The 21448-nt window shown below is 46.0% G+C and overlaps 1 protein-coding gene across 1 annotated transcript; it reads right to left on the bottom strand.

The window, feature by feature from the left end:
- Positions 1 to 794: 794 nt before the first annotated feature.
- On the bottom strand, positions 795 to 15394 carry LOC122935472 (heme-binding protein 2-like). Its single transcript, XM_044291239.1, has 4 exons — positions 15248 to 15394; positions 8324 to 8453; positions 6838 to 7009; positions 795 to 1020 (listed from the first exon to the last, which is right to left on the bottom strand). The coding sequence occupies exons 1-4, from the start codon at positions 15392 to 15394 to the stop codon at positions 795 to 797; spliced, it is 675 nt and encodes a 224-aa protein (XP_044147174.1).
- Positions 15395 to 21448: the final 6054 nt, after the last annotated feature.

Genomic DNA, 21448 nt, shown 5'->3' on the forward strand with positions numbered 1-21448 from the left:
AAAAAAAATAAAAATAAAAATTTGAACGTGTGCAAAGTCAGTTTTCCCTGACAATCCTTATTGCTCAGTTGAAAGAGGCATTTTTCTTTTCCGGCACTGAGTTCTGTCCTAGGGGCTCAATACCAGAAAAGAACTGATCAGTTTTATCCCCATGCACTTGCCTGAACGCCGGATCCAGCATATTTTCCCATAGTAATGTATGGGTCGGATCCGGCATTCAAAATAACAGATCAAGCCTTCCGGTCTACGCATGTGCAGACCGAAAAAAAAAAAAAAGCCAGCTCCGTTTTTCCGGATGACACCAGAAAGACGGATCCGGCTTTTCAATGCATTTGTAAGATGGATCAGGATCCTGATCAGCCTTACAAATGCCATCAGTTGGCATACATTTTGCCGGATCACTCTGCTGCAAGTGTGAAAGTAGCCTTAAGGTGGCTGCACATGGTGCGATTTACTACTGTTCATCAGGGCTGCCGCATGTCCAAGTTTTGGCAGCTGACAGGCACTGACATTCTGGCACCTCATTTGTCTCAGCTGCACCTCAACATTTAAAACACTTCCACCCCTTAATATTTGATATTAAAACCACTGACAGAGTAAGTGAACAGCAAGCAAGTCCAGTCAGGTATACAAAGCAAAGACAGACACAATGCAAAAATATTTTAATGCTGAAAAATCAGTTACAAAACACATCCATAACACAAGGCAATAAGATTTAAACAGCCACTTTTTTTTGCAAGTTAACCCCTCAGCACCATTTAATGAAATGTCCTTGTTATCAAATATGAAGAGAATCACACCCAGGGCAGAGCAGCAGATAGATCAAGGAATTCCCACTGCCGAGAGGACTTTGCCATGTACCACACTTCATTGTGGCGGCTGAAAAAGTCAAAAGGAGAATTGTAGCCAGCACTTACGAAGTATGTATCATCAAACTGCAGACCAAGGAACCTCAGGTTCTCTGCTAGGGCTTTAGCTTGTGTGACATACATAGCATTAAAGGCATATCCTCCAAAAGTCCTGAAAAAGAAATTGAAAGCTCAAACATCCAGCAGAGGAGGAACATACATGGTATACAACTACAGATCAGGTTCTTCTTAAGGGTTATTGCTATATCCAGGACACCTTCTCCAATGAAGCTGCACAGATCTAGTAAGGCTACTTTCACACCTGTGTTCGGAGAGGACCCGTTTTGCACAGATGGATCCGCACCAATAATGCAAAGGCTTGAATCCATTCATAACGGATTGATTTGTTGCATTATTCTATAAAAAAAAAAAAATCCAAGTCAAAATGGATCCGTCCTGACTTGCATTGAAAGTCAACGGGGACGGATCAGTTTTCAATTGCACAATATTTTGTCAGTGAAAACTGATCTGTCCCCATTAACTTAGGCCCCTTTCACACAGGCGAGTATTCCGCGCGGATGCGATGCGCGAGTTGAACGCATTCCACCTGCAATGAATCCTGACCCATTCATTTCTATGGGGCTGTTCACATGAGCGGTAATTTTCACGCATCACTTGTGCGTTGCGTGAAAAATTGCAGCATGCTGCTCTTTTCACGCAACGCAGGCCCCATACAAGTGAATAGGGGTTGCGTGAAAATTGCAAGCATGTGCAGATGCGGTGCGATTTTCACGCACAGTTGCTAGGAGACAATCGGGATGGAGACCCGATCATTATTATTTTCCCTTATAACATGGTTAAGGGAAAAATACAGAATGCATAGTACAATAGCGCTCATGCAGCCCGGCATCTCCTTCTGTCTTGATCTTAGCTCTGTGTAGCAACAAGGACCTTTGGTGACAGTAATCACATGATCTTTTACCATGGTGATGGATCATGTGATGACCGGAGTGACATCACAACAGGTCCTGTTGCTACACAAAGCTAAGATAAAGACAGAAGGAGATGCTGGCTACGCAAGAAAGTGGACTAAGGCGAGTTAAAAAATTTTTAACCCCTCCAGTGCTATTGTACTATGCATTCAGAATGCTATTATTTTCCCTTATAACCATGTTATAAGGGAAAATACAGTCTACAGAACACCGATCCCAAGCCCGAACTTCTATGAAGTTCGGGTACCAAACACATGCGATTTTGCACTCGCACGGAAAAATCACGGGTGTTCCCGCAACGCACCCGCACATTTTCCCACAATGCCTCTGTGAAAGGGGCCTTACAGTGCAAGTCAGAACAGATACATTTGGCTCCGCATCGTCAGGCGGACACCAAAACGCTGCAAACAGTTGTGTCCGCCTCAAAAGCGGAACAGAGACCAAACTGATGCATTCTGAGCAGATCCTTAGCCATTCAGAATGCATTGGGGCTGAACTGATCTGTTTTGGGCCGCTTGTGAGAGCCCTGAAACAGATCGGACTAGATGGATAGAATCCAGATGTTAGCTGAAGGTCTATTGGAAGACTCTAGCATTTAACCCATTCTACATCTCTCCCAACAAGGTGGTGCTGTTTATTGGACAGGTTGCAAGGGTTTGTGGGAAAAGGTGTGGTTTAAATAGGTCTCCATACGCCAAAATATTGGAACTTTTGTTGTAAAGCTAGCTTCACACTAGTGCTTGTGCAAATGGCAGCCAACAGTAGTTTTAGTTATATTTGCCAGGTTGTGGCTGGATCTCCACTAGACCTCTGTATAGTTAATGGAGCTGGAAGGCAACACTGTAGCTTCCACCAATGCCAGAATACAGAGAGGATCACACTACAAGCACTAGTGTGAAACTGGCCTAAGCCAATATATAGGCGGTGAAATTAGCAGGGCTATCTTTACCAAGGGGCAAAAGGGGCAGCTGCCCCGGGCCCAGTTGCTCCTGGGGGGCCAAGGCAGCTGCCTCTTGATCCCTTCTAGCTACTGCCCCGGGTGTCAAGCTGTCTGTGTACTTTAATGTTGTGATCTAGGACCTTAGATGACATCACCACCATGTGACCAGTAACCTAGCAATTACTGGTCACATGGCTATGAGGTCCTCACAGGTCCTAGCAGGAGTGTTGCAGAAGTTAACTGTGGAGCTTTTTTGTGTGAAGATTACATCAGAAAAAAGGTGACAGGGGCTGTTATGTTAATATACTGTAAACTACTGTGTGGGGGGGGGGCCCCTGTAAACTACTGTGTGGGGGGGGGGGCCCCTGTAAACTACTGTGTGGGGGGGGGGCCCCTGTAAACTACTGTGTGGGGGGGGGGGCCCCTGTAAACTACTGTGTGGGGGGGGGCCCCCCTGTAAACTACTGTGTGGGGGGGCCCCCCTGTATACTACTGTGTGGGGGGGGCCCCCCTGTATACTACTGTGTGGGGGGGGCCCCCCTGTATACTACTGTGTGGGGGGGGGCCCCCCTGTATACTACTGTGTGGGGGGGGCCCCCCTGTATACTACTGTGTGGGGGGGGGCCCCCTGTATACTACTGTGTGGGGGGGGGCCCCCTGTATACTACTGTGTGGGGGGGGGCCCCCCTGTATACTACTGTGTGGGGGGGGCCCCCCTGTATACTACTGTGTGGGGGGGCCCCCCTGTATACTACTGTGTGGGGGGGGCCCCCCTGTATACTACTGTGTGGGGGGGGCCCCCCTGTATACTACTGTGTGGGGGGGGGCCCCCCTGTATACTACTGTGTGGGGGGGGCCCCCTGTATACTACTGTGTGGGGGGGGGGCCCCCCTGTATACTACTGTGTGGGGGGGGGCCCCCCTGTATACTACTGTGTGGGGGGGGGCCCCCCTGTATACTACTGTGTGGGGGGGGCCCCCCTGTATACTACTGTGTGGGGGGGGGCCCCCCTGTATACTACTGTGTGGGGGGGGCCCCCCTGTATACTACTGTGTGGGGGGGGGCCCCCCTGTATACTACTGTGTGGGGGGGGGCCCCCCTGTATACTACTGTGTGGGGGGGGCCCCCCTGTATACTACTGTGTGGGGGGGGGCCCCCCTGTAAACTACTGTGTGGGGGGGGCCCCCCTGTAAACTACTGTGTGGGGGGGGCCCCCTGTAAACTACTGTGTGGGGGGGGCCCCCTGTAACTACTGTGTGGGGGGGGGCCCCCTGTATACTACTGTGTGGGGGGGGCCCCCCTGTATACTACTGTGTGGGGGGGGGCCCCCGTATACTACTGTGTGGGGGGGGGGCCCCGTATACTACTGTGTGGGGGGGGGCCCCGTATACTACTGGGGGGGGGGGCCCCCTGTATACTACTGTGTGGGGGGGGGGCCCCTGTATACTCTGTGGGGGGGGCCCCCTGTATACTCTGTGGGGGGGGGCCCCCTGTATACTCTGTGGGGGGGGGCCCCCTGTATACTGTGGGGGGGGGGCCCCCTGTATACTGTGGGGGGGGGGCCCCTGTATACTGTGGGGGGGGGGCCCCTGTATACTGTGGGGGGGGGGCCCCTGTATACTGTGGGGGGGGGGGCCCCTGTATACTGTGGGGGGGGGGCCCCTGTATACTCTGTGGGGGGGGGGGGCCCCTTGTATACTCTGTGGGGGGGGGGGCCCCTTGTATACTCTGTGGGGGGGGGGGGCCCCTTGTATACTCTGTGGGGGGGGGGCCCCTTGTATACTGTGTGGGGGGGGGCCCCTGTATACTGTGTGGGGGGGGCCCCCTGTATACTGTGTGGGGGGGGCCCCCTGTATACTGTGTGGGGGGGGCCCCCTGTATACTGTGTGGGGGGGGCCCCCTGTATACTGTGTGGGGGGGGGCCCCCTGTATACTGTGTGGGGGGGGCCCCCTGTATACTGTGTGGGGGGGGCCCCCTGTATACTGTGTGGGGGGGGCCCCCTGTATACTGTGTGGGGGGGGCCCCCTGTATACTGTGTGGGGGGGGCCCCCTGTATACTGTGTGGGGGGGGGCCCCCTGTATACTGTGTGGGGGGGGCCCCGTATACTGTGTGGGGGGGGCCCCCGTATACTGTGTGGGGGGGGCCCCGTATACTGTGTGGGGGGGGCCCCCGTATACTGTGTGGGGGGGGCCCCCGTATACTGTGTGGGGGGGGCCCCCGTATACTGTGTGGGGGGGGCCCCGTATACTGTGTGGGGGGGCCCCTGTATACTGTGTGTGGGGGGCCCCTGTATACTGTGTGGGGGGGCCCCTGTATACTGTGTGGGGGGGCCCCTGTATACTGTGTGGGGGGGCCCCTGTATACTGTGTGGGGGGGCCCCTGTATACTGTGTGGGGGGGCCCCTGTATACTGTGTGGGGGGGGGCCATGTATACTGTGTGGGGGGGGGCCATGTATACTGTGTGGGGGGGGGCCCATGTATACTGTGTGGGGGGGGCCCATGTATACTGTGTGGGGGGGGCCATGTATACTGTGGAGTGCTATACTGTGGGGGTCTGTATACTGTGGGTGCGGTATTGTGTGGAGTGCTATACTGTATTGTGTATAAATTGGGGTGCTGTATACTGTGAGGTGCTATACTGCATACTGTGGGGTGCACTGTAACACTAGGGTGAGCCGAGCCCTGGTCTCCTTCCTGCAGAGCAGTGCCCACTTCCAGCCCGAGCCCAGCTGCCCAGAGCACTGGTCCTGAGCCGCTGGAGTCTTCAGAACTGGAAGTATTTACAGTCATTCACTGGACTCTACCAGATGTGTGGATTTTTTGTGTGTGTGTTGTGGTGGAGGGCGTGATTGTCTGCTAAGGTGTGGGAAGGTGGGATCCAGGGGGCCCAAGTAAATTTTTGCACAGGGTCCAATCAATATTAAAGACGGCCCTGAAAATTAGACAGCCTAAAATTTGTAAGATATTTTATCCAACATCAACTATGATAAATCTGGTGCCTTTTAAAACTAAGTTCACAGTCTTTTAATAGATATATCACAAAATGTTGGATATTTGGCCTTCAGGTGAATTTTATGGAAAATTTAAGAGGGTCATGCTACGGCGATATTACATCATGAGAGTAGGACATTTAGGTAGAAGCATGCAATGGCGAGTTCCTCATCACAATTTATTGAAAACAAAAACACTCACCTGGCCATGAGCATCAATTACAGCTTGACAATGTCATGCTGTTCACAAGTCAACTTATTGTCTGCTGAGGCATGGCATCCCACTTCTTAAAGGGCAGCCTTCAGGTCATTGAGGTTCTGGTGTACAGAGTTACAAGCCTCTACACGGCAACTCAGCTGATCCCATAGGTTTTCAATGGGATTCAGGTCTGGAGAAAGTGCAGGCCACTCAGATTGAGGTACCTCAGTCTCCAGCAGCTGTTCCCTAGTGATGCGACCTCGGTGAACTGGTGCATTGTCATCCATGAAGATGAAATTAGGCCTGTGTTGTTCATGTAGAGGCGCAATGACTGGATTAATGAGGTTATTTAAGTAGTGTAGGCTTGTCACTATCATTCACAAAGTGTAGGGCAGTTCTGTATTGACTAGACACCTGCCCACACTGCAAAATCACCACTAAAGGCTTGTCTGGTAACAGTGGCTGATTCATAATTGGCGGCCATCATTTCTGCTCAGCGCGAATCGACTTAACAGTTAACAGCACTGAAGCCCGCTGGTCCGTAAGTTTTGTAGTCCGCTGTGTGCACACCAGACCCACTGACTTGCTCTGCATGTTGTAGCAAAGTATAGGACTTAATTTTCTGCATTTGCAGAAGCCCTTCTGCATCATGCTGAACACAGACCCCTTGCAGAGTGCACACTGCCGGTTACCATGTTTTGCGGACTGCAAAACATTGTTGTGCGAGTGAGCCCTAAAAAGGATCTAAAACAGCCAGGATATTTGCATTTTTAATGCAATGTGCACGCCATAGTTTGATTTTTCTTTACATGTTTGCTTGCTACAACGGAACAAATAGGCCATGATCTGAACCAGTAGTGACTTACTTCACATATACAGAAGCTGCAGGAAATGTATCCAGGTAAACTTCAGGGTCTGTAGGTGTTGGAGGTTTCTTCACTTCTTGTGGCACATAGAAGGACATTGTGGCATTACCAGCAGGTGGTTGTTTTAATGGCATATACACCATCATAGGTACTGTCCTATTCATCTTCAGTCCTATAAAAGGAAACAGATTGGTGTCAGTATGCACTATACAACATATTGATGCCAAACTGTCTACACAGCCTCAAAAAAAAACATCTCACTGGACAGAAATCTCAATACCTTTTGCATCAGGGCAAACACCTTGTTCTGCAAGTCAACTACAGAACAGCAATATACACATACTTGATTTTTCTGCTTAAACAACTTAGTGTCTAATTTTGTACAAGTCCAAAGTTAGTTTTATTTATATGAACGGTGTTAATACACAAAAGCATGTGTTTAGACCTCTCCACATTGCAGGCCAGATGCATAGCCTTGTATGGAAAATTCCTACACCAGCATAATTTAGCGTTAATACAAAATTTCTCCCCAATATATTATGCTGTAGTTTTAAGCTCTAGAGACTAGGATGTACCGTTGTTGCCTTAAAACTTCCCGAGATTTTGCTCAGCAGCCGAACCTTTTCTGGTTCATTTCGGATACTGTTTTACACCAGAGAAAAGTTCTGAAACTGTATATTTTAAACACACAAGATATTAGGCCCAAGTCTTTTAGTTGTGCAGATATTGCATTATTTCCAAAGTAATTTGTTAGTAGCAGTGCCTTTTGTGTTTATGGACACTGTATTGCACATCCCTATCTTTAAGGGGTTTTCCCCCCCGAGATTTAAATACTGATTACCCATTTTCTGGATAGGTCATCAGTATCTGACTATGGGAGTTGCCACTGCCTCAGCTGCTGCTCCTCCTCCCCTACTGACACCACTATACCCATAGATAGCGGATCCACTGCCAATGTTCCATGCCATCCTGCCACTACTATTGTGGCCACATGCCTTTTATTGTCCTACCCTTTCCACATCCACACTGCAGTTCTGCTGCTCCCAATTAAAAGGGAGAATTTTTATAGGCTTGTTCACAATGAGCCACTTTTTATTCTGACAATAATTCTGTGTGTTGTATAGGTAGGCATTCTGATCCAGTCAAGGCATGATTTTTTTTTAAAGTTTGGTTCCCAACAAGCCACTTTATCCCAAAACAGTTTCCAGGGCAATTGAAACCAATTTGGCTTGGCCCAAACTGAACTTTCAGAAAAATTCTGCAAACCTGAACCGAATGTCAGGTTCACCCATCTCTACTTTGGATGCCTTTATTTTTACTTTTTGCCATTATTGTTCCGGCACAATGCCAGTCAGATTTGTCACCATTTACTTCTAATTGAACCCATCACAAAACCAATAATTTTGATGGAAAAAATAAATAAATAGTACTGCAAAACAAAGAACCCCTACAATATGTTAGCAGAACCTTATAGAACATAATATACCTTCAGCATTGTTCCCATTGATATACATAAACAGACGATGGAAGCCAGTCACCATTCCTATGCCGATAACGTCCTGTTTTAGTGAAGTTGTGACCCAACGAGTATTTTGGTAGTGACGGAGTTCAAAGTCCTGGAAATTAAGAAATTCAGTTACAGAAATACAATGATTAAATTGATAGCAACTTGGCTGACCAGTTAAAAAGGTAAAGATGAGTCTTAGGCCTAGTTCACACGTCAGTGATTTCCATCAGTGATTAATCGCGAGCCAAATACCAGGCTTGGAGTCTCCACAGAGATAAGATGTAATGGAAAGACCTGCACCTGGTTTTGGCTTACAATCGCCGATGGAAGTCACAGATCAATTAACTGAAGTGTGAACTAGGCCTTGAAGCGTAAAGGAGTAGGAAAATAAAAAATGAAACTGCATGGTACAAGCAAAAAAGGCAAGATGCTTCCTTCTCTTAGGCTACATGCACACAGTGAAAAGCGGATACGCGATGGATATTTTTTTTATAACTGCAGTCACACATCCATTTTAAGAACAGTGGCAGTCTTATGGGACTATTCACACAGCAGTTTGACAGCCAGTGAACAAGAGAATTTAAATGAAAAAAAAAATTGAACATGTTCCATTTTCACTGATAAGCCTTCATAAAATTGAATGGGACCATTTTTTAAGCACGCATTTCTCAGAAAGGCTTTTAATGAATGTCTCACTGATTAGTAACAGTTCATCCGTGTTTAACTCTCTTGTCAATGTCATGTGCATTTTGCCTTATTGAACTGTTCACTAATCTGAGTAGTGAAGCAAGAACATCTGCTCACTAAAGGATCAGATGATAACAGTCTATGGAGAGGCGGAAGAATGGAGGCAGGGCTGCTGGAGACAGGCAGAAGCAAAAGGGACTGACAGACTACAGCTGGTGTATAAGGGATTTATAAACTTATTCACTCCTGGAATCACATCTAAACTGCTCGGTACAGCTGTAGATAGTTAGGGAGCAGGTCTCCCGTTTATCCATGTCCTGTGTATGGGAAGAGGGAGGGACCCAGGTGACAGGTTCCCTTTATAACTCCATGCAAGTACCAACCTCACAAATAATGCAGAGCATTCATAATACAAGTGTCTCTACATATAGTGTAGTGCCCTGGAGCAGGGGTACTTTGAAGTCTGGATAGTTGCACCCATGTTTCCTCTCTGCAAAGTCATCAATTCCTCACCATCTCACTTTAAAGTGTAAACTTGCACTGTTTAATGCTGTGTAACTGCATGTTGTGATATATCCTGTTCATTTGCACAGCACTGTGGAAAGGGTTAATGAATACTGAGACTTTTGGGACATTTAGTTAATAATGAAGCTGGTAAATTTAAACCTTATGGTAGCTGTGGAAAGAACTTGTTTTTGGAGGGGGAAAAAAAAAAAAAAACGACCTTTTGAATGTCTGGTTTAGCTCTGTTATGTCTGAAACAGTCTATAAGAGACAGAAGTTGTAACATTGCATTTGTTTGTGCTGAGTTTCTCCACCACTCACACTAGAAGGTTCTAGTTCAACCATAATAACCATTGTATAATTAGGAGAGCAGTCAAAGCTCTAGTGCTTAGAAGAGGAGACGCTACAAAGATTAGACAGACAGATCTCAGGCCTTTCTGCCAGAGAGGAGACTGCAGAAGGCCCTATGCATCGCCTGTATTGTTTGGCACCCGAATTCCTCCAGTAAAGAAGCACACTTACTGCAGATACTGACTATCTGAACTTATTTCCCATTGGGGTGCACCACAATCCCTCCCAGATCATAACATATGACACCTTGACAGTGTCTGACTCAAAATGGACAGCCTCCCCCACCCCTTTTGTATGAATGTATTATCACAGTTCTGATAGATAAATATCAGATGTCAGGTAGTCACTAGTGTAATTAAATTTTTATTTATTTTTTAAATAAATCACTTACGCGCCACCAGCAGCTGTTCTGTGTGGTCCTGGTATCTTCTCTCTGGGCTCCCGACAAGTTTGAGTGCCTTTCCCGCTGAGCCAAACTTGTCGGGAGCCCAGAGAGAAGATACCAGGACCACACAGATGAGAAAGGGAAGCTGCTGCAGACGGGACCAGGTGAGCATAAGTTATATTTTTTTTGAGCGAGAGAAAGAGCGAAAGAGCCATCTCTCCCCCTCAATGTCAAATTTCTCCCCGAGTTCTGGTGGGGAGGGGAGCACTATAATGTAGCTTTGCTTGTGTTGGCAAAAATCCTTGCACCGGCCCAGAGTCCGGTCTCTGTCATGAAGTTTGATAGGGCACGTGCAAGGGTGATATTTTTCCCTTCCTCGTCCCGCCTAGCCTTATTGTCAATTGCTTTTTACAGGCACAATCTGGGTGAGTTTTAATGATAATCCGTAAAAGGTACTTGTGTGAATGTACCCCAACCTCCAGTCTACTGAGCTTATGCTGTAAAGGCAGCCAATAATATTCATTTCATACAATCCTGCTCTTTAATACGATCTGTTAGAGGTTGGACTTCGAGCACCCCACACACACACACACACTCCGACTCCGCTGTTCTTGGCAGGTATGGCTGAAAATACACACGCGTGTGGGGGTTTAAGTATAGAACAGGTTCTATTTTTTGCATGGCTGTGGAATGGACATATGGATGCAGACAGCACGCGGTCTGCTGGCCACATCTTTTTTGTGGCCCTATTAAATGGGTCCACATACAAAAAAAATGCAGATGAAAGCCATGGTTGTGAGCATGAGCCCTTAGTACGGAGGTTCATTGGCGCATGATGCACCAGGATTTTCAAGCACACATGCCTCTTCAGTTTTGGTACATTCTCTGGAGGTCTAAACCAGTAAATGAAATGTACACCCACAAGGAACTGAGGTATATTTCAGGTTTATTGTCCACCAGGTTTTCAGACACTCAGATTTTGGAGGAAAAAACAAATTTGCCAAGACTCAGGTGTTTCTGGGCAGGTAGGTCCAGGGGCAGTGCTTATATGCCCCAATTTTACAAACTCAAGTTTTGGCAAGTATGCCACCCTCTAATGTGGTTTTCATTAGTGCCATTTTAGGAACATTACCCACACATTGAAATGATGCATTACCAGTTTAACTCTTTAAAAGCAGCTCTGTCACCAGGCTCAACTATATTAATAGCTACATGCATACGACTGTTGTGCGTTTTGCGGACCACCATTAATTTAACTGCCTATTCTTGTCCATTTAGGTTATTTTTATTTAATGTTTTTGTAGTCCATGGAATGGAGCAACGGATGTAGACAGCACACGGAGTGCTGGCCGCATCTTTTGCGGCCCCGTTGGAGAATGGGTCCGCATCCAAGCCGCAAAAACTGCGGCTCGGATGTGGACCAAAACAAAAAGTTTGTGCGCATGAGGCCTTAGCAAGTACATATTCTATACTATATGCACTGTAGCTTTACCACAATGAGATCTGCTTAGAAAGCCAATATACATATTACTGATCTATTCACAAGTGCAATATATGATTATAAAGACACCAGTAATACAAGTTAGCTTGTAAGCATAGGAAAAACACTTCTCCATGTAGTGATGCTATAGCTTGGTTGTAAGTGAATGGTTTTGAATGCAGAGATCCCAGGTTCCAATCCTGGGAGAAACGTCTAGCGTTTGAGTTTTTTTTTCTTCCACATTTAATCCATAATAAAAAAATTCTATGGGGGACATTTATTAAGACCGGCAATTGATAAGGTATGACAAGTAGACAAAAATGTGTTGCCTTCCTTTTTTGGAAACCACTCCCAAGAGAGACCTGCAGATGAGACCATGGAGGGTCAACAAAAGGACCTGCCATTCACCCTAGGGTCTCCTCCTTTAAAAGCTTGTCAGACTACTGCAGGGTGTTGCCATGCCATTTTGGTTTCCATTGGCATCCTTGCAATCTTATCTTTCAAAAGTTGGGCAGCAGCCCTATCCAGGTATTAATTTAGAAACCAGAGCATCACAGATGTCATCCCACCACCAGCAGTTTCGCAGTAGCAGGGCTTTGCATGCTTGAAACACTGAGCTCAATTCCCTCTGCAGGTTCTACACTCGTGTTTGAAGAGACACAAATAACAGTCCCCTTGGTTGAATTGCCAGCAACAACCAGACCTCTGCAGGCAAACCCCCGGCTCCAATGAGAGCGGGAGCCCACACTGCCACCATTAGGCACAAACACGTCCTTGTGGTCTCAGCAGAGACCGATTCACTGCTTTTCCCTGCCTAAATTGCTAGTCATAACACAGCCAGGCAGCCCTGCCATAAACTCAGTTAGCTTTGCCTATTGAGCCCATATAGAAAAGAAGGGGCAGAACAATTCTATGGTGCACACTCCCCAGTAACACTGGCCAAAATAGCAAAGGCCTGAAGCCAGTTAGAAGTTCAGGTTATCAGCCGATATGGATTCCTCTCCTAGTCTCCCCTGGCTTCAGCCTGTTCATGCTCCCCTTGGAAAAAGTCAAAATGAAGAAATTTCCACAGTTCTTTCATATTTCCCCCACCCCCAGGTTTAAAATGGGCCATCAAAAGCCACAACTCACCCCTAGCCACATCCGAGAGACATACTAAAAGTTTGCCAGCCATTAGTCCCCTAGCCCAGTGTTTCCCAACCAGTGTGCCTCCAGCTGTTGCAAAACTACAACTCCCAGCATGCCCGCACAGCCAAAGACTGTCCAGGCATGCTGGGAGTTGTAGTTTTGCAACAGCTGGAGGCACACTGGTTGGGAAACACTGCCCTAGCCCCCCATTGGGGCTGCCGCCACACTACAGGACACCAAGACCACACCAATAGGGGAACTATCCATCCAAGCGCTTACCCATAGGCCGAGGCAATATGAAATAAAAAAAAATATATTTTTTTTTATCCACAAAACCCAGCTACAAACTGCCCAAATTGCACCAACTACCAGCAGAACACGGAATCCCAGAAGCACTGAAAACAGACAGGAAGAGAATAGCAGTGGACTGGATCCCGTCCAGAGTCAGCCTGGCGAGAACAGCCAAAATGCCAGACTGAGAACGCGACTCCATGGATGGACAGGCTTCCCTCTTCCAGGCTGTTCACTTTGTCCCCTCCACAGCAGCAGGGCAGACTTCACCGGACCCTTGTGCAATTCCAGCATAGGACAGCTAGAATCCAGGAGGCTGGCAGCAGAAGCTGAATAAGAATTGCCACCTCCCATGCACTGGAACTGACGGGAGGCAGAGCTAGGCCTCACACAGTGACTTCCAGCCTCGCTATGGGCTCTGGCAGAAGAAGCAGGCCTCCAGTGCTGCCCCTCATTCTGGCTGATGGGAGGGCACAGTCATGACTAGTCTGGACAATGCTGCTGCAGGGGAGAAGGAACAGGCTGAGCATGTGCTCCCCCTGCAGCAGGCCCCAGCAGTTCTTGCAGATTGCTCCTGGGCAGACAGTGGGGAGGTGCATTAGCCGAGGACACAGGGGGTCCACTATGGGGCTCCTAGCACAGCAGTAGGACATCAGGGCCAATACTACACCATATGGAATAATGCACACTTGAATCCCCTCATGTGCATTGTTTCTCAGCCAATAGGAAACAACATTTTTCAGGCTACATGCACATTTTAGGCTGGGATCACATGTAACTGACTACTGAAATGCTCATCCACTTTGATTTGCCGCATAAAAATCCACAGCTATTCTCACACCTGCTGCATATAAAAAAAATATAAGTGTGGTATTGCAGACTTCTCTGTATAAATTGACACGCTGCAGAGTTCTTCTTCCTCCTCAGTGGAGTGGGTGAAAACTGCTGGCTTTGGCTGAATGCACACAGCCGTGTTCCGCGGCCGATAGCGGTCCGTGGTATGTCGGGCTGGATTCCTGTTCAGAGCAGGAGCACACGGCATCATTGGTTGCCATGCCGCCGTGCACTTCATGCAGCTGCTGTACAGTAATACACTATATGAGTGTATTACTGTACAGCAGCGGTGGCATGAAGCACACAGTGTCATAGCAACCAGTGACGCCATGCGCTCCTGCTCTGAACAAGAATCCAGCCCGGCATACCACAGACCGCTATCGGCCGCGGAACACTGCTGTGTGCATTTGGCCTAAGTTACCCCCAATAATTACTCCAACGAATGGAACCCATTTCCAGTAGTATTCACAGCCATAGACACACAAGAGAGGATCACTCAGAATCCTGGACTGCATATACGCCCAGGGTTGTCAACCAGGACTTCTTTTCTGGACAACTTATCCCAAAATCACGGACAGCCAACAGCTTCCTACAGACAAGTTGGAAAGCCATAATAAAGTGATAAAGATAATACAGTCTATAGCTCAATACACTGATCAGAACTATGGAATGAGAATTACCACCAGAAGGATCTAGTCATGTGCCACCAGCCTCAAAATATTTTTTTACACACATCTATAGTCACCCATTTTCACAGACCATCCAGAAATTTCTGGACGGTTAGCAACAGTGAATGTGCAGCAATAAATAACCATACTGCAGGAGGACCACTGCGATTACAGGTAGATTTTCCATCCCAGTCATGCAGAAGTTACCACCATGCTTTCCCAGTTACAGGACATGATTTTTAATCTAATTGACAGAAGATAACTGGTCTCTTTGATAAATCTCTCCACAAACTGGTGGAAATGAGTTGGCTTAGTTGCCCATAGCAGCCAATCAGATTCCACCTTTTTTCCAAAGAAACTCTGAAACATGAAAGGTGGAATTTGATTGATATGGACAACTCCTCCAGGATTTCCTTTATACCGGTTTTGATCTATCTAGCCCATCAGGTGGAAGTGTTAACTAATAGGTGAATGCACAACAATAAATCATTAGACATGCCATGGCTCCAGCACTTAACAAGGAGTAAATTTTGAAATCTGCCCCACTACACCCACAGCCCCTTCCCCATACTTACATTAAATTGTTTCACCAGCTGATACTTTGGACAATCATAATGGCCACAAAATGGAGGCAACTCATTCTGACCGGCAACATCAGACGCTTGCACTGCAAGCCCCAGTACAGAGAGCAGCCCCAGCAGAAGTCTTCTCCTCATCTCCATGTCTGTATGTGTCTGTGGAGGAGCTCAGCTGCTGATATAGGAGGTGGATATGGGTGGAGCAGAGAACTCGTTTAACTTTCCCAATCAGCAAGTTAAAGGGAGTCTGTCACTTCCATATGGCCATATACAGTGCTTACATTCTCCTATCGCACACCTATACATGAATGAAATGGTACCTTTGGTATTTTCTTTACACTTGCAGAAGCTGCAAAAACTAACTTTGATTTATAGGCAAATGAGCCCTCACAAGTGCCCATTGGCGGCGTTCACTGTGTTGGTGCTCAGGCTGCTCTGCCTTCTTTCATTGTTCCCATGCCCCAGCTTCTGCATATGCCCGCCCTCCTATTCCCTTGCGTCATCCTTCGGTCCGGCCGAGATCCCGCGCCTGTGCACTGCCTCGCCGGGCCGGAGCATGCGCACGGCGATACCCTTTGTGGGCACGGCATCGCTTTAACTACTGCGCATGCGTCGGCAAACGCTACATTGCCGCTGGTTTTGCGCGGGATCTCGACCGGCCCGAAGGATGACGCAAGGGAATAGGAGGGTGGGTATAGGCAGAAGTTGGGGCATGGGAACAATGAAAAAAGGCAGGGCAGCCTGGGCACCAACACAGTGAACGCCACCCCTGGGCACTTGTGAGGGCTCATTTCCATATCAATCAAAGTTCATTTTTCCAGCTTCTGCAAGTGTAAAGAAAATAACAAAGGTACCATTACATTCATGTATAGGTGTGCTATAGGGCATGGTAAGCGCTGTGTATGGCCATGTGGAGGTGACAGACTCCCTTTAAAGTAAGGGCTTAGTGCTCCACAGATCGCAGATCTACAAAACACAGATCCCAGCCGAGTACGTGCTGTGATTTTTTTTTTTACTTGTCGACAATATGGACAAGAATAGGACATGTTCTATTTTTTTGAGGGGCCATGGAACGGACTTACGAATGCAGACAGCACCGCAAAAAAAAAACGTGGATGCGGAACAAAACTGTGGCCACATGCAAGAGCCCTTGGGCTGAGTTCACATCACCGTTTGGGCTGGTTTCACACCTGCAGTGTGAATTCCGGCAGAGAACGGCCTGCTGGAATTCTCCAGATCCAGCATTGCCAGATACAAACGGTATGCCTGCCAGCCCCATTAAAGGAGTTGTGTACCTTCAGCAAGTGGTACTTATCATGTAGAGAAATTTAATCCAAGGCTATTACTAATGTATTGTGATTATCCATATTGCCTCCTTTGCTGGCTCGATTCATTCTTCCATCACATTGTACACTGCCCGTTTCCATGGTTACGACCACCCTGCAATCCATCAGTGGTGGCCTTTCTTGCACACTATAGGAAAAAATGTCAGTCTCTCTGGTGACCAAGACCGTGGGAGTGCGCATAGGCTGGAATTTTTCCTATAGTGTGCAAACATGCCCATCACTGATGGATTGCAGGGTGGTCGTAACCATGGAAAGGAGCAGTGTATAATGTGATGGAAAATTGAATCCAGCCAGCAAAGGAAGCAATATGGACAATCACAATACATTAGTAAGTGCCTTGTATTAACTTTCTCTACATAAATAAATGCTGTTTCTGAGACCCACGGTATTGAAGTTGCAATTCTTATTTTGGCCACAGGTGGCAGGCCAACATAAGAAATGGGCAATTCTTCATCATGGATCTATATGAAACATAATGGTACAGAATAAACAAATAAAAATATATAAAAATTGAATATAAAAATTTAAATCACCCCGTTTTACTTAGAATAAAAAATAAATACATAAATAACAAAAAAATATAAACACCATGGGCATCCCCGCATCTGAAAATGTCCGTACTATTAAAATATAAAAAATGTTTTCCTATACGGCAAATTGCGTAACGGAAAAAAGGGTCAAAATTGCTGTTTCGCCGTTTTTTTCATCGCTTCTCGTACCCAAAAAAATGAAATAAAATGTGATCAAAAAGTCAGACACACTAAAAAATGGTATCAATAAAAAACTATAGATCGTCCAGCAAAAAAAGAATTTGCCCCCACACAGCTCAGTAGATAAAACTTATGGGGGTCAGAATATGGTGATGTTAAAAAAAAAAATTGGGGGAAAGTTTTACTGTATTTGCGTCCTATAAGACACACTTTCCCCCCACCCCCCAAAAGGGGGGGAAATGTCAGTGCGTCCTATGGGGCAAATACTAATGATCTAATTACTACTAATACTAATTCATTTATTAAAGAGCTGATTAGTACAGGAGGACTGGAAAACGGTGAATGAAGTATTCCCAAAGCTCTGTACTCACCGCTTCCTGGTCCTTGGCCAGTCGCTGTGCTGTGACTGCACACAGCGCGAGGACATTGGACCTCTGTGACCTCATGCTGTGCGCTTCGGGTCACAGCACAGCACGCAACAGGAAGAAGAAGAGCTGGTTCCTAGGAGCGGCAGAGTCTAGAGCAGGAGGGGTAAGTGAATTTTTATTTTATTTTATTTGCTCTGAGGTATGGGGGTCTGATTTGAGGCATGGGGGTCTGATCTGCAGTATGAGGGTCTTGTCTGAGGTCTAAATGGGCGGTGGGGGGGTCTTATTTATATTGGAAACTGCTACAAAAGTAGACCCAAGCCATACATACAGGTACTTTATATCATTATTAAAATGTATTTTAAGACCTAATAAATGGGTTTAAAACTCTCAGTTGTGTTGCATTCTCTTCCTCATTAGTTGGATATAATGGCACTGTTGTCTTCACAGCGCTCCTATTGTAGCAATGGGCCGTGGCAGGCTGCTTGCTGCGCACTGCTACCAGCCCCCTCATTGTCTCTGTCCCTTGCTACTATAAAGTTTAGACCCCGGTTTATAATCTATAGAATGCTACACCTCTGTACTTAAAATCCCTCAAACTCTGCCCCCGACATGTTTCGCCAGTTACACTGGCGTCCTCAGGGGAACAGGCACTGCCCATTCGGGGGGCAGAGTTTGAGGGATTTTAAGTACAGAGGTGTAGCATTCTATAGATTATAAACCGGGGTCTAAACTTTATAGTAGCAAGGGACAGAGACAATGAGGGGGCTGGTAGCAGCGCGCAGCAAGCAGCCTGCCACGGCCCATTGCTACAATAAGAGCGCTGTGGAGACAACAGTGCCATTATATCCAACTAATGAGGAAGAGAATGCAACACAACTGAGAGTTTTAAACCCATTTATCAGGTCTTAAAATGCATTTTATATACTATGTATTAAAAGTTACGTCTTAGCAATAACAAACAAGAGACATATGTACAAAAGGCAATTATTAGTCAAAAAGACAATTTGTAAATAACTATTTATATTGGGGCTCTTATCTGAGGTCTGATTGTGGGTCATTCACATTGGGGTCTGAGCTGAGGTCTGATTGTGGGTCCGATCTAAGGTCTTATTGGGTCTTATTAACATTGGGGGTCATTCACATTGGGGTCTGAGCTGAGGTCTGATTGTGAGTCCGATCAAAGGTCTGATTGGGTCTTATTAACATTGGGGGTCATTCACATTGGGGTCTGAGCTGAGGTCTGATTGTGGGTCCGATCTAAGGTCTTATTGGGTCTTATTAACATTGGGGGTCATTCACATTGGGGTCTGAGCTGAGGTCTGATTGTGAGTCCGATCAAAGGTCTGATTGGGTCTTATTAACATTGGGGGTCATTCACATTGGGGTCTGAGCTGAGGTCTGATTGTGGGTCCGATCTAAGGTCTTATTGGGTCTTATTAACATTGGGGGTCATTCACATTGGGGTCTGAGCTGAGGTCTGATTGGGGGTCATTTACATTGGGGTCTGAGCTGAGGTCTGATCTAATGTCTTATTGGGGTCTTATTAACCCCTTAAGGACCCTGGGAGTTTCCATTTTGGAGTTTTTGTTTTTCACACCCTGCCATCCCATAGTCCTAACTTTTTTATTTTTCCATTCACATAGCCTTATGAGGGCTTAATTTTTGCGGGACAAGTTGTACTTTCTATTGGCACCATTCACGGTTGCATACCATGTAGTAGGGAGCGGATTTTTTTTTACCAAATGGGGTAGAATTGGGAAAAAACACAATTCTGATAAAGGTTTATTTTTTTTTACACTGTACAGTATGCAGTAAAATTGACCTTGTTATCTTCATTCTCCAGGTAAGTATGGTTCCAACTATACCACACTTGTATAATTTTTTTTTTTTTTTTCAGAACCATACTCTGACCCCTATTACTTTTTTGTAGCTATGTGTTTGGGACTGTGTGAGGGCTCATTGTTTGCGGGACGCTCTGTTCTTTTCAGTGATACCAATTTTAAGTGTGTGTGACTTTTAGATCACTTTTTATAAAAAAAAAAATATTGGGTAGTTGAAGTGACAAAAAATGGCAAATTGGGTGTTTTTATTTTTTTCCCCGCTACGCCATTTTCCGTATGCCATTAATATTGTTATATTTTAATAGTATGGGCATTTTCACATGCTGCAATGCTCATGATGTTTTATTTTTATTTTAAGGAAAGAGGTGTGATTTGAACTTTTAGTTTGTTTTTTTCTTTATATTTGTAAAAACGTTTTAAACGTTTTTTTAAGTCACCTTGGGTGACAATAACTGCCAATTAGTGATGAGCGAGCATGCTCGGCCGAGTACTGGTTTGGCACGAGCATTGGCCGAATACCACGTTTGCTCCGCCCCGCACGTTTGGCGCCTCCTGAAGCATCCAATCAGCATTCAGGTAAGTAATTCCCTCCAGTGCAATGCCATAGCCATGTTAGCTATAAGCCATACACTGGTTGGCCAGCCGGAACACGTGGTACTAGTTTAAATAGGAGCCGACATCCTGCGCTCAAATCATTCAGCGTCAGAGAGAGCCAACAGTAGGCAGGGACATATAGCGGTTTGCTGAAATTACAACGATTGAACTCCCAAAAACAGTCCTGCACTAAAGTGTGTGTTTGACAGCAGTGCAGCATATTTTTTTTTTAACAAGGGTTAATTTCAGCAGTATTAGGGACTGGCTTCTGCAGGAAGGGGCAGATAGTGCAGGGCTGGAAAATCACCGTGTTCAGTACCAAAAAGCTTTCAAAAGAAAGAAATATTACATATCAGTGAGATTTACAGTACACCATCAGAAAGCAGTGTGTTTAGCAGAAATTCTAAAAAGGGGCTTATTCACTAGAGTGTGCCTGCTAGTGAGATACACACCGCTCCATCATAGAAATGTATTTTTCTGTGGAAATTAACCTAGTTCGTGTCACATCTGTGTGCGCGCTCAATACACAAATGTTATATACAGTATTCCAGCAGAGAATTATTTGTATTTTGGACAAATTTCCATACTTTGGGTCACATCTGTGTCTGCATTTAGGCAGCAACCCTATATACAGTAATTCAGCAGAGAATTATTTCTATTTGGGACAAAAATCCCTAGTGTGGGTTTCATCTGTGTGTGAATTTAGGCCGCAACCGTTATATACAGTAATTCAGCACAGATTTATTTCTATTTGGGACAAATTTCGCTAGTTTGGGTGACTTGTGTGCTTAAATTTTGACTGCAACCATATGTACAGTAATTCAGCAGAAAATTCTCTCTATTTGGGACAAATATCCCTAGTTTGGGTCACAACTGTGAGTGGATTTAGACTGCAACCCTATATACAGTAATTCAGCAGAGAATTATTTCTATTTGGGACAAAAATCCCTAGTGTGGGTTTCATCTGTGTGTGAATTTAGGCCTCAACCGTTATATATAGTAATTCAGCTCAGATTTATTTCTATTTGGGACAAATTTCACTAGTTTGGGTGACTTCTGTGTGTGAATCTAGTCCGCAACTGTATATACAGTTAGTCAACAGAGAATTATTTCTATTTGGGACAAATTTCACAACGTTTGGTCACATCTGTGAGTGAATTTAGGTCACAACCATATATACAGTAATTCAGCAGAGAATTCTCCCTATTTGGGACAAATATCCCTAGTTTGGGTCACAACTGTGAGTGGATTTAGGCAGCAACCATATATACAGTTATTCACCAGAGAATTATTTCTATTTGGGACAAAAATCCCTAGTGTGGTTTTCATCTGTGTG

The sequence above is a fragment of the Bufo gargarizans genome, chromosome 4, assembly GCF_014858855.1.
Source record: "Bufo gargarizans isolate SCDJY-AF-19 chromosome 4, ASM1485885v1, whole genome shotgun sequence".
Classification (NCBI taxonomy): domain Eukaryota; kingdom Metazoa; phylum Chordata; class Amphibia; order Anura; family Bufonidae; genus Bufo; species Bufo gargarizans.

Excerpts from the sequence above, each read along its gene's own strand:
- LOC122935472 (XM_044291239.1), bottom strand. The coding sequence starts at position 15,394 with ATGGAGATGAGGAGAAGACTTCTGCTGGGGCTGCTCTCTGTACTGGGG. Across the intron at positions 7,010-8,323 it reads CAATGGGAACAATGCTGAAG|GACTGAAGATGAATAGGACA; the intron begins GTATATTATGTT and ends TTCCTTTTATAG. Across the intron at positions 1,021-6,837 it reads GCAGCTTCTGTATATGTGAA|GACTTTTGGAGGATATGCCT; the intron begins GTAAGTCACTAC and ends TTTCTTTTTCAG.